This window comes from Stegostoma tigrinum, chromosome 7 (assembly GCF_030684315.1).
Source record: "Stegostoma tigrinum isolate sSteTig4 chromosome 7, sSteTig4.hap1, whole genome shotgun sequence".
NCBI lineage: Eukaryota > Metazoa > Chordata > Chondrichthyes > Orectolobiformes > Stegostomatidae > Stegostoma > Stegostoma tigrinum.
The window spans coordinates 7,282,797-7,297,390 of NC_081360.1; the positions used below are offsets into that span (position 1 = coordinate 7,282,797).

The window sequence follows — 14,594 nt, forward strand, 5'->3', positions numbered from 1 at the left end:
CATCAGCCGCAACGGTCTGTGGAAAATCTTGAGGAAGCTTGGATGCCCTCCTAAGTTCTCAACCAATCTACAGCAACTTCATGAAGATCAGAGCGGCAAGATGAAATACAACGGTGACCTATCACACCTGTTCCCCCATCAGCAACGGCGTGAAGCAGGGCTGTGTCTTGGCACCAACGCTCCTCGCCATCTTCTTCAACGTGATGCTGCAGGAAGTGAAGGCGGGCATCATGAACAGCATCTACATTCGCTTCCGCCCGGACGGCAATATCTTCAATCTGCGCCGCTTCCTCACTCGCACAAAGACAACACGGGAGCCCATCATGGAGCTGCTGTATGTGGACGACTGCTCCCTACTCACACATAGAAGATGCGCTACAGGCTGCAGTGACGCGTTTCTCCGAAGCTGCATAGGCTTTCGGGCTAATGATCAGTCTGAAGAAGACAGAGATCCTGTACCAGAAGCCACCATGCAGCGCACAGAACCCACCTCAAATCTCGATCGACGGCCACCCCCTCAACACAGTCAAATGCTTCACGTACCTGGGAAGTATTATCTCCAACGATGTTACAGTCACAGGAGATGTCGACAATCGCCTTGCGAAAGCAAGTAGCACCTTCAGGCAACTGCACGTGAATGGGGAAACCACTCGATAAGCATGTCAACGAAAATCCAGGTTTACAAGGCCGTGGTCATCACCGCACTGCTCTACGGTTCAGAGGGCTGGGTTCTGCATTGGAAACAGATGCGGCTGCTGGAACGATTCCACCAACATTGCCCGTGCTCTACGTTGGGCATCACCTGGCAAGACCTCGTCTCTAACAATGAAGTGCTGGAAAAGGCCCGGCTCCCCAGCATCGAAGCAGCCCTTCTCCTGAAGCAACTTCGATGGTCGGGTCACATATCGCGGATGGACAACACCAGAATACCCAAGACAGTGTTCTTCGAGGAACTCTGTGACGGCAAAAGAAACCGCGCTGCCCCCCGCAAGTGCGACAAGGGCCACTGTAGCAACAGCTGTCTCAGGCCGGCATCGCCTCAACGGAATGGCAAAAGCTAGCCTCTGACAGGGACGCATGGCGGAAGAAAACTACGACGGCAACAGAGCTGTTGGAATGTTCGTGGAGAGCAGCTGCAGAGGACAGACGGAAACGCAGGAAGGAGCCCTCATCTCAAGCCCCTCTGTCCGGAGCATTCTCCTGCCCGCACTGCCCCAGGATAGGGCTCTACAGCCACCAACGGTTGTGCCAACGAAATCGCTGACAAATATCTTCCCAAACTGATCTTTGCAAACGAAGAATCTGCCATCATCACATCCTGGAACACAACGGGGCAATTCTGGTGTGGCCAATCCACCTGACCTACACAGCTTTGAACTAAGAGGGGAAACTGAAGCACCTGATGAAAACTGGACAAACACTTCTGTCACTGTGTCAAAATCCTGGAATTCAATCTCTCACAACAGTATGCAATCATAGATAACAAAGTGTGAAGCTGGGTGAACACAGCAGGCCAAGCAGCATCTCGGGAGCACAAAAGCTGATGTTTCGGGCCTAGACCCTTCATCACAGTGTGCAATCACACTTGAATTGGTTCAACATGGACAATCATGAACACCTTCAGGGATGATTAGAGATGTACATGAAATTACTGCAGGCGCAGTTATGCCAGTGCTCTCAAAAACTGAAACAAAACAACTTTGCTTTTATACACAAACCAGCACAATAGGTGAACTCAAACAGTTTGGCCAATGGCGCAGTAAATTCTGGAGCACGTCTTCAGTAATACTAACAAAAATTCTCAAGGTCAAAGCATTTGCTGTCTCTCCTGCCTTCAGCCACTTCTTGATGTCATGCAGTAAAGTACAACTGGCTGAAGTCTGGCATGTGAGATGCGAGAATATCTGCAGAAGGCAGAGATTAATCATTCACTTGCCGTTTCTGACTAAGGATGCTTTTAAATACTTCAGTCTCATCTTTGCCACTGATGCATGGGACCACCTCATCATTGCCGGTGGGGATATTTGTAGAATCTGTTCTTCCAGAAAGTTAATGAATTTTCCATCATCATCCACAATTGGATCTGGCAGGACTGCAGATCTTAGACCTGATGCCTTGGCTGTGGGATCACCGAGCTGTCTACTACATATTGTCTCATGCTGCTTGATATCAAAGTAGCTGTGCTGTAGCTTCTTCAGATTGATATCATTATTTTTCGAAGTTAGATTAAAGCAGAATCATACATGAGTGGCAGCCAACATATTGTCACTTTAATCACCAACTTGGGATCCAACCAACTCCCTGAAAGGCTTGGTCACTGAAATCTTCATTTTATACACAACATTAAGAAAGCAACTGCTAAAATGTGTATTCTCTCAGCATGACTGAATTCTTCACCTAGATTATAGCATCCATTGTAGTAGATTTGAATGCTTAATGTAGTAGCTTAGAGGCAAAAGTATGACAAGTGAATTTAAATGACATTTAAAATTCAATGCAACACCTTGTAGATCAAAGGAAGGGACATGTAGGAGGGGTAGCATGTTAAGAACACAACCAGCCTCAATATTTCCACAAATACACTCAATTTTCTAGCAACCACATTACTGATGCACTCTAAACAAAATTTTTTATCCATGAACAAATTAAAAAAAAACTCTCAATTTCCAAAAACAGCTTTATGTAATTCCCACTGTCAATATTAATGATGCAACAAATCATTTTGCAGTAACTTGAACCAGGACTTGAAACATTCAGATAGGACGCAAACTGCACAGCCAGTTCAAAGAACAAAAGAACGAAGAAAATTACAGCACAGGAACAGGCCCTTCGGCCCTCCAAGTCTGCACCCATCCAAATGCTCTACCTGTTGCCTATTTTTCGAAGATCTGTATCCCTCTGTTCCCCGCCCTTTCATGTCTGTCTAGATACATTTTAAATGATGCTATCATACCTGCCTCTACCACCTCCGCTGGCAACACGTTCCAGGCACCCATCAACCTTTGCGCAAAGGACTTTCCACGCATATCTCCGTTAAACTTTTCCCCTCTCACCTTGAGGTCGTGACCCCTAGTAATCGAGTCCCCCACTCTGGGGAAAAAGCTTCTTGCTATCCACCCTGTCTATACCCCTCATGATTTTGGAGACCTCAATCAGGTCTCCCCCTCAACCTCCATCTTTCTAATGTAAATAATCCTCATCTACTCAACCTCTCTTCATAGCTAGTGCCCTCCATACCAGGCAACAACCAGATGAGCCTCCACTGCACCCTCTCCAAAGCATCTACATCCTGTTGGTAATGTGGAGACCAGAACTGTACACAATACTACAAATGTGTTTGAACCAAAGTCCTACACAACTGCCAACTCTTGTACTCAATACCCTGTCCAATGAATGAAAGCATGCTGTATACCTTCTTGACCACTCGATCGACCTGCATTGCCACCTTCAGGGTACAATGAACCTGAACACCCAGATCTCTCTGAGCATCAATTTTCCCTAGGACTTTTCCATTTACCGTATAGTTCGCTCTTGACCTAGATCTTCCAAAATGCATCAGCTCGCATTTGTCTGGATTGAACTCCATCCGCCATTTCTCCACCCAACTCTCTAATCTATCCCTATTCTGCTGCATTCTCCGACAGTCCCCTTCACTCTCTCCTACTCCACCAAGATGATACGCCTCGTACATGCTGGACCCCTTGCGTTCATAAAACCATATCCATGACTGAAAACATTCATTCAATCAGATGTAATAAAGTTTGGTCAAAAGGCTAGGTTTAAACAAATGTCTTCAAGGAGGCAAGTGGTGTAAAAAATTTGTGTAAAGTAAAAAGCAGCTTTTCTCAAAAAGGTCATTTTCCTATAGCCTCCCTTAGTGATATCTGGGAAGAAACAAGAAATAAATCTCGGTCATTAACTAGATTAACCATTCACAGGCTCAAACACAGTCATGAGATCTCTATTGCATCAGAGTACTAGAAGATGATGATGATGATGTACTAGAAACAAACGTTGTACGGATTCCAAACTTCAAACAAGACAGCTTGTCACATACTTGGCACTGCACAAGTCTTCACTGGTTTAGACTGTTGCAAAAATAAAATTTGATCATACTCATCTTCCTAACAATCCTTGATGCAATGAATGTGCACTGCTTCAGACATCATTTTTCCTTTCAGAGGCTAAGTTGTATTCATAAGTATAATTTATGAATACATGTTGTAATAGCAACTCTATGAATAACATTTCTAATATGAATACTGCTCCTTATAGGGCATGTTGAAATTTCTTCTGTTAGATTGCATTTTTAAAGACCAGCCCTGAAAATGAATAAATTTATTCAAATTTAAATTCACCAAGCATTTCTCATCAAGCAGAGGACCAATAAATTGATATCTACTGATCATTTTGGCAATCTGCTAACAAAACAACCTGAAGCAGTAAAATCAAAGTTGGCACAGAATGAATTGATCTACACATAACCATTTGTAAAGCAAAAGGTTCTGAACATCTTCCTATGCTTATTCATTATCAGAACTCAGTGCTTACATACAGAAGGGTATTAAGTTTTGACTCAAAATGCTTAGCCTGCACACAAACACTACCTTGTACATTATTTCAAATCATAATTCTTAAAAAGTCTTTAGTAATCCTGATAGCTCAACACATCGCTGAATCATCTAAATTTGCAATTTAAGCTCTCCATTTTCTACATTTGTCTTTTAAGAAAGAGCCTCATGATTTCAAATATATTAATGACTTCATACCTAGATAAGTAATCAAAGTAGAGTTACAGTGCAAGACCTATAATTAAATAAAACAGAATATCTAGAGATGTGGCTGCAAGATATCAGGAGCAAGTCGGTTTAAAGTAGTATTAGGGACAGGCACTCAATGCATAGAAGGGCGGACAAGTCAGCCATCCTGGGCCTGACCGAGGTGGCCATCAACAAGTCCAGGCAGTAGGCCATGGAGGGGCTTGTTGTTCCTGACTGGCTGCCCCTCTTTAACAGTTACATTCGCATTCGGGTGTCCCTGGAGAGGGAGCACGCGGTGCTCAAAAGTACGATAGAGGCCTTTACAGACTGGTGGGCAGTCTAAGAGCTGGGGTGGATCATTAGCCCAGCCAACATTAAGTTACTAGGTTTGTGTTTTGTTACATAATTTGCATTTAACTGTTAAATCATATTTTATGTTGATACAGTACTCCAGCGTTTGCAATTCCATTATTTTGTTATTTTTTAAATGCAGATAAATGTTTTTACAAGTGGTAACCTCAGAATGAAGGGCAAGTGGAAAAGAAACTAAATAGGGCTAATACATCTCCTCTGGTTGGGAGAATGAGGGTGAAATTTAAGTGGAAAAGATATTATTTTTGTTATTCAGTTATTTACATTTCAGAGCTTGTATTTCAGGCTTCTAACTGTATAAAGCCAGTTTGTGCTTAAGATGTTAGTGGTTTTGATTAATGGTTTGTTAATGAAATCATAAACAGCTAGCAGACAAGTGATAAATAAAAATATTGAGTCAAAGTCATCCAACACTGAAATAGGCCCTTTTGTTCAATTCGTCCATACCAACCAGACAGCCTAATCCCATTTGTCAGCACTTGGTCCATATCCCCCTAAACCCTTACTATTCACGTATCCATCCCAATGCCTTTTAAATGTCCTAACTGTACCCACCTCCACCAACTCGTTGTGTACACACACCACTCTCAACGTGGAGCAAGCTGCCCTTCCAGTCCCTTTTAACTCTTGACTTTCTCACCTTAAAACTGTGGACTCCTGAAGTTTTGGACTCCCCAACCCAGAGAAAAAGGTCTTAACTATTCACCCTATCCATGTGCCTCATGATTTTGTAAACCTCGATGGTTGACAATACTATGGCTTTAAGAAATGTACTTTGTCATGGAGCAGTCAAATCTGCAAAACAAGGTAGGTGAGATTTTTAAGTGCCCGTGACAATTCCTCTGTTGCTAAATCAGGATGCTTGTCAAGCGTCCTGTTTTGGATCATACAAATTTCCACCAACTACATCATAACTGCTTCTAACATGTTTAGCTATTCCACAGCAAAAAGAGAAAAATAATGCAACTGACTCAATTCCTTGAAGCAATTGATAATCAGCCCACGTACTTCATTCTTAATATCCTTCCCTCCTTGTAGATGCACTTCTGTTCTCACTCTGCAGTTTGCCAGCAAAGCTGCAATTATCAATTCAGGTCGTATGTGGCATACAAATCTTCATCCAACCATTTCAATTGGGACAATGACGGGTCCACATGGACATTAAACATGGATTGAACTTAGCTGAGTCGGCACAAAGAAGATAAACTCAGTGATGCATCTGCTCTGTTCAGTTATCCAAGCTAAAAAGGAAAATGTTGTATAACATTGCCAAGGGCACCTACATAAGACTAAACCAGAAACATTCTGTTCAAGATACATAGCAAGAACATCCAGTTCATCTAAACAACGTGTACACATGATATATCTACACCCAGGTGCAAAACGTTTGCACCGAACTTGGTTGTTCTATAAACACCTGTGGGTCACTGAACACAACTAATACAACTTGGCACCTGAAAACCCATTGTTCCAAATAATTTTTATGGTAATGCTTAAGACAAATATTATAAATTCTCCAAACCAATACTTATGCAAGAAATCAGGCGACAAAGAGATTCTCTATTTTTTTGTAAAAAGGGTACTGACAGAAATCAAAGCCACTGTGTGAAAATGTAGCATCCAATTTCACTTTTCTACCCCTCAAAATTTACAGGGCCTTGCCAGTGTTAAACCTTTTATAATCCTTAGTCACATTTTAAGGCCGAACATAGAGAGCTAGAACTTGGGGACAGCTTGAGATATTCTGCATACTTGCATATCATATGGATTATTCTTGATTCAAGGGATACCCTGGGACTGAAGACAGATAGTAAGCAGCTGAATTTGTGATTAAGAGAGCTATACGATGCAACGTTCAGTGTAGAGAAAGCTTCCTGGTCACTGCACAGGTTGAGATATACTGAGTAGAGAAGTAAGGTAATAGGTAAGTGACCAGCTGCAGCATTAGCGGAAGGTAACAAGATTCAAAGAAGGAGCACGATTTAAGTGTGTTTCCCAAGCATCTTTCAGCATGTGCTCTCAACACTGAAAGATCCCAGGTTGAAAATTTGGAAGGTATGAATTGTTCATGGACTGGAGGGGCTTCAGCTGTTGAATGGTGCTCACCTGTTAGCAAGTCTTCAAAAGTACAGATTTTTTTAAATTAAAAAATGTGTTTCACAAACTTCTTTTTAGAAGCAAAAGTAGGGCTAAGTTGCCTTGGGCTGTGCCCACTATTAGAATAAAGTAAAGATTAAAAGGGGCCTCACAGTTATTCACAGTCACTGAGTTTTTGCTGCTTGAAGGCACAGGTAGTCATGATCACAGTTTGGGAAATCCTAGTTTAACAGGTCCTTAATACCCAAACTTAAAAAAAACTAATCATGTCATAACAACAGGTACACAGGGTTGAGTGAAAAAAAGGAGAGAACAGGTCATGTTCACATAACATTCTACAATTAAATGAGATGGATACTCTTCTGCCATTTCAGGGGATGAAATCCACATGAACCTGCTGCCGAGGTGAAACATCACACAAAATTTGAAATTGGAGTTAGCAGCAGGAAGCTACGGTTAACACAGCAGGAACTACATAGAAAAGACTTGATTCAAAATCTAGCAAGGTCTTTCAGCAGCTAGTAAACAGATTAACACAGAATCGAGGATAGGAATCTCAGCATTACATCTAGAAAATTATTACAGCTAAGACAGACAAATATTCGGGTAAAGATATGACTTGAGGGAAGTGTGCAAAGAAGAATTCAAATGCTAGTCATTTGCGAGTTGAAAGCTATTCAGACAGCCTGGGTTTACATGTTTATGTATACATACAAATGAACATGTGAATTGTGCAGACCCGAGTTTATATTTTTAAATACCAAGATTTCAAAAACATGTCAGTTGTTGAAAAGAAAGCAATTACTTTAATTAACTGAACGTTCTTCTGCAAAAACAAGTATTACCGTGATCACAGGATATTACCTCACCAGCATGGATGCAATGAACCATAATTTTTCAAATGTCACTGAAACTAACAGGACAGAAATTTCAAGGAAGGGACAGAAGGGTGTTTATACTCAATAGTTCCAAGGCTGCTGCTCGAACTAGATCATGCTGTCAAAAGCTTTCCAAAACTGGAATCCTATAAATCTATTCAGCCATAGTAGGAACCACAGACGCTGGAGAATCTGAGGTAACAAGGTGTGGAGCTGGATGAACACAGTAGGCCAAGCAGCAGAGGAGCAAAAAGGCTGTCGTTTTGGGCCCACACCCTTCTTCAGAAATTGGGGGGTGGGGGGAAGAGAGAAGGAGGAGGAGTTTCTAAAATAAATAGGGAGAGAGGGGGAGGCAGATAGAAGATGGATAGAGGAGAAGACAGGTGGAGACGAGGCAGACAGGTCAAAGGCTGGGATGGAGCCAGTAAAGGTGAGTGTAGGTGGGGGAGGTAGGGAGAAGATAGGTCAGTCTTGGGAGGACGGACAGGTCAAGGGGGCGGGATGAGGTTAGTAGGGTGGAAATGGGGATAGGGCTTGAGGTGGGAGGAGGGAATAGATGGGAGGAAGTACAGGTTAGGGAGGCAGGGACGAGCTTGGCTGGTTTTGAGATGGGTGGGAGACAAGAGATTTTGAAGCTTCTCCACCTATCTTCTCCTCTATCCATCTTCTATCCACCTCCTCCTCTCTCCCTATTTATTTCAGAACTCCCTTCCCCTCCCCCATTTCTGAAGGAGGGTCTAGGCCTAAAACATCAGCTTTCCTGCTCCTCTGATGCTGCTTGGCCTGTGTTCATCCAGCTCTACACCTTGTTATCTGACAAATCTACCCTGGTGGCCCAGAGGTTTCAACTCCATGCTTTCACAACTGCAGCCCAGGTTTGATTCCTAGTCAGGGGAAGAATATGCACAGCTCTTGTGGTACACTAGTAGATTCTAATGCTGGGCCAAAAAGTCCAGGTTCAAAGACCTACCTACTCTAGAAGCATGTCATATCATATCCAAGCATGGATGTTTCAGCTTGTACAAGGAGGCATAGCTACAAACTGAGGGGTGATAGATTTAAGCCAGATGTCAGAGGCAGGTTCTTTACTCAGAGAGTGGTAAGGGCATGGAACGCCCTGCCTGCCAATGTAGTTAACTCAGCCACATTAGGGGCATTTAAACAGTCCTTGGCTGAGCATGTGGATAATGAAGGGATAGTGTTGAGGGAGGGGCTTAGATTAGTTCATAGGTCGACAGAACATCGAGGGCTGAAGGGCCTGTTCTGCACTGTATTATTCTATGTTCTATGTTCTATAAACATGTTCATTTAAAATAACCATAATCTACATCAGTAAATGTGAAAATATTTCATTTACGTAGTAACTAAGAATTAAACTTAAAGCCAAAGGTTATTTATTCCAGCCTTTTGACGACATTCTAAGTGTTAAACATTGCAAAACAACATGTCAATCTCATTGCTTCAGGCATTTTTTAAAAATGCAAAATGTAATACTTAAATTATCTAAAAACTACCTTTTGTTTCTTCTTTTTCCCCCCAAAGTAGTCTTCCTTCCCTCTCTCTTTTGATATCTCTCCTTAGATACTACAGCTTCTGACGTTATGATCCATTGCTTTTATTTGGCTGGTGTAGTCAAATTTCTAGTCAATTATGCCCCTCAGGACACAGTTGGGCAGGGATTTCACAATTGTCATGCCTTTTAATATAAACAGGAGTTGACTTGATTCTCTTGTTGAAGTTGGCCATTTCCTGGTGCAAATGTTATATATGTCAATTATGAGCCATGGGCTCAACATTGACCATCGTTCCCACATGGTATAGACTGCTTCAGTATCCAAAGACTTGCAGATGCTGAACATGGTGTAATCATCAGCAATTATTCCCCACTTCTGAGGTGATGTTGAGGGAAGGTCACAAAGCACCTAAAGATGGCTGTACCTTGGACACTATCATAAACTCCTGATATGATGGCATGGGCTGAGACAATTAGTCTCCAACAACCACAACCATATTTGTTTGTATTTCTTATGACAACAGCCAATGGAAAGGTTACTTCCCGATTCCCATCTACTTCCACTACATGCACTTTTAAAAAAAATTCTTTCACTGGATGAGGGCATCGCTGGCGGAGCCAGCATTTACTACCCTTCCCTAATTCCAGAGGACTGTTAAGGGTCAAACACATGGCTATGAATCTGAAGTCACATGCAGACCAGACCAGGTGAAGATGGCAGATTTCCTTCACTCAAGGTCACGAGTGATTTAGATGGGTTTTTTTCCCTGACAATCGACAACAGATTCACAGTCATTGTTAAACTCTGAGTTCCAGATTTGTTATTGAATTCAAATTCCACCATCTGCATTGGCGGATTTTGAATTCAAACCAAGAGAACATTATCTGGTCTCAGTCTAGCAATAATACCCATAAGCCATCACCTCACACCTCATATTTGCTCTTGATACTGTTAGACATTATGGCAGAGAAAAATATCTGCGTGCAAACAGAAAGCATCGATCTCTTCTTATGGGAAAAAGACAAAAAAAAAAGCAAAGAATTCCAAGAAAAGACCTCTGTCTACCTGGTCAACTATCAAACCCAAAGAATATCCATTACCCTGCAGACAGCAACACTTCATCAGTGCTAAAAGTCAAAAAAGGACTGAGGGACCATTCCTTTCACAGATTACAGACAAATCACAGAAACCTTACAGTGCGGAAACAGGCCATTTGTCTCAACAAGTTCACACTGCCCCTCTGAACAGCATCCCACCCAGAGTCATTCCCCTACCGCTGCATTTCCCATGTCTAACCCACCTAGCCTAAACATCCTGGACAAAATGGGCAATTTAGCATGGGCAATCCACCGACCCTGCACGTTTTTGGACTGTGGGAAGAAACCAGAGTACCTGAAGGAAACCGACGTAGACTAGAGGAGAATGTGCAAACTCCACACAGACAGTCGCCCAAGGGTGGAATCGAACCCAGGTCCGTGGCACTGTGAAGCAACAGTGTTAACCCATGAGCCACCCACTGTCGAAATGTGGACATGTGATCTTAGGAATCTTATTTAGCCTCCCTAATACATTCATTTACCCCATGTCCTCCATAATAAACCATTTGTCTTTTGTTTGTATTAATCAAGAACTTGCAAAAAACAAGATTAGAATTGCTTTCTTTCTTCACTGTCTTGTTGAAGTGTGAAACAATAATTATTTTTCTGTTCCTTACAAAGCCTGGTATGAATGGTTTTGCTCATCAACAGCAGTTACTCAGGCAAAATGTCTCATTGAGATCTTATACATTTCAAGATGGCTTAAAGAAACTTGGGGCATGTTATCAGCACACTCTTCCAGTTAAATTATGAAAATATAGCAGCACAGAGTCATGTTTAGAAACAAAATTATTTCTTTGGGCTTCTATTTTGTGTGATAGACTGAGCCCTGCTTATCTGAATTGACCTGTAATCAAAATCACAACACGGTTTGTAGCCAAAATTTAAAATCAAATATGACTTGGATGCACTTAATTTAGCAGTACAGCTCATATTCTTAAATCATTATTATAATGTAAGGAGGTCTAAAAAGATACACTTCAAAATCATCACATCTGTAAAATGTTTTGTTCATGCAAATTATCTGGAGTGCAACGGTCATTCATTGACAGAATAATATCACAGCCAGCATTATGTCAAAGTAATTAACTGATCTGATTTTTCTAAATACGTGGAGAAATGTTGGTCGAGGGAATCAAACTTTCTCCTCCTCCCTACATCGTGACAAGATATTCAAAGTTTACCTGAGGTAACAATATAGTTTATGAATATCTAAGTGTGACATTTCAAAGGGTAGCAACCCTAATATTGTAGCAATCTTTCATTGCTACATTACACTGCCAGTCTATACACAACATTCAGGACCTTGCATGAGGCTTGAACATATACAATGACAGAGAGGCACATGCACCAAAAATGAAGGTGAGATGACATTGGCATAGGGCCACACAACACAGAAACAGATTCTTCAGTCTAACTTCAGTCGAAACCGAGCTAGACCCATTTGCAAGCATTTGGCCCATATCCGTCTCAACTCTTCCTATTCACATATCCATTCAGATGTCTGCTACATATTATTGTAATTGTGTATGCCTGCAAAATTAACAATACTAACGATGCCCATTGGGAAGATTTTGAATGTAAACAGAACAAAAGACAATTTACTGCAGCGGTATTATATACACAAACTATGTTGTGTAAACAGCAAGGCAGCCAGCCTAGACAAGTGAGCTAACAAAGTCTAAGTCTAGGATTGATTTTTATTTGTCAACGAAGGGTGTCAGTTCATACAAAGTGAAGCCAATGCACAAATCAGTCACTAGCCAACTTCCTGACAGAACTGGCTGAAGGTCTAACCATCTCCAGGTTCCACATAATCAGCTAGGAACAAATCACAGTCCAAGTAAATTAATTCCACTTGACATACCTGAGTAGCTTTATCTCTCACGCAAGGAGCAGAATGGCTGTGCACATCGCGTGGCCACTGACCAGTGAGGTAGGGAGCTGCAAGTGTATCCAATGATGATGTTCGGCGGATATTACTGGAAGGGCTCACCAGAGACTGACGAGATCTGTCAACTGAAATGAAGGAAACACTCACATTAGCTTTTCATAATCCAGGATCAAAGTAATTCAATCTTGACATACATTTTTGCAGACAAAATGAAGTGTATAAAAATAGTGAGACTGCAACTCTGAAGAATTTCATCAAGGCACTCCCATGGTTCTGATGATCCTTTCCATTCACTTATTTTAGACGCAATTCCAAACCAAAGAGCATAAATCCCTCAAGGCAGCCATTCCAAGTAGCCTAGTCTCCTGTAGTCAGCATAGTGACTATTACTTAACTGAGAGACCTGCACTCATGGCAGCAGGCTATTGGACGAAGAATATCACACCAAAGCCTGATCCAGATATGAGCAATTCCTATGAGGATCACTGAACAGGACTGAGAGCTCTGGCTTATTTAGATACTACCAGCTTCCCGTTGAAGGTAATATTTGGTTCTATTTTGACCATAATAGAGCTATTACCTTGGGTGGAAATTGATAAGCTTAAGGCCAAGGTAGACGAAAGCTCAAGTCAGCTCCATGATATAATTTCAAGTGCTCCTCAGGGCTGTGTCCTCAGCCCAATCATTTAAGTTGCAGTCAGAATACTCCTCCATAATGGCAGTGTTAATACATTTGAACTTGACCTTAACTTGACTTAAGTAGCCTATCCTGCACGTATCTGGACAATGTCCAGTCTTGAAATAATACGCGGCAAGTTAGCATTATTGTCACACAGGTGCCAAACCATCTCCAAGATGATGCAACGTCTTGACAGCATTAGAATCACCAAATTTCTCTAACCACCAAGGAGGACAAGAACACTAGTGAACATAACCATATACCACTTGCTCTTCAATCCCTTTTTTTTGGAATGATACCGCCTCTCCTTGGCTTTCACTGGGTCAAAATCCTGCAACTACACATGGTCTGCAGAAGTTCAAGACAACATTTTTCAAGGTAACTTGAAGGTCAGTGATAACCATTAGCTTTGCAACACCCATACTGCATAAACAAATTACTATTTCTTCCTCACTATTTGGTAGTCTATAGCAAATGGCTGACCAAACAAACATTATTTAGTTCAATAATAAGGCAAAGAAATAAATTCAGTTTTTTTGCTGCTTTCTAAGGGAATGTTGGGTGAATGCATCTTTGAAGGCAAGACCCAAGTATTGGACAGAACACTCGTGAACCAGAAAAACTAACACTTCCTCTTCTGACATGTTACATATCCTGCTGAATACTTTGATCATTTCCAATTCTTACTTCAGAATTCCAGCATCAGCAGGGCCTTTCAATTTCTGTGGTAATGCTGGCAATTTTTTTCAATTCTCAAATCCACAACATATACATCTATTTTTCTATGCACAATGCCAATGGTTTCAGCCAATTAATGGTGAGGGAACATAAATGTTAAATAACACGAAACAGAAAGGTAGATTACAAAAAAGAAAACAAAGCTATAAAATGGATCCATCACACATAGAGTCAGGATATTTTCTAATAGAAAAGACAGCCATAGATTCAGAGCTCCACGGCAAAGGGTCGCCGCCTTTGGCCCATCTCAAGAGAGAGAAATAGCAGAAAAGCTAAGCAGAGATAGTAGGAACAGCAGACGCTGCAGAATCTGAGATAACAAGTTGTCAAGCTGGATGAACACAACAGGACCAAAATGTCAGCCTTCCTGCTCCTCTGATGCTGCTTGGCCTGCTGTGTTCATCCAGCTCTACATCTTGTTATCTCAGAAAAGCTAAGCAAGTGCTTGAGTCTGTTCTCCCTGAAATACTAAAGAATCAAGGGTCTACTCAATGTGTGGAACTGAAAATAAACGGCATTGAATCATAATATAGAAATAAATAAGACTGAAAGTTAGCAAAACGCC

The 14,594-nt window shown here is 41.6% G+C and overlaps 1 protein-coding gene across 2 annotated transcripts in view; it reads right to left on the bottom strand.

The window, feature by feature from the left end:
* Positions 1-14,594, bottom strand: part of LOC125453943 (protein FAM117B-like) — a 222,987-nt gene that overhangs the window by 172,143 nt on the left and 36,250 nt on the right. For both annotated transcript variants that reach the window (XM_059647022.1, XM_059647023.1), the window contains exon 2: positions 12,586-12,737. In XM_059647022.1, the coding sequence (XP_059503005.1) occupies positions 12,586-12,737 (152 nt within the window). The remainder of the gene's footprint in view (positions 1-12,585; positions 12,738-14,594) is intronic.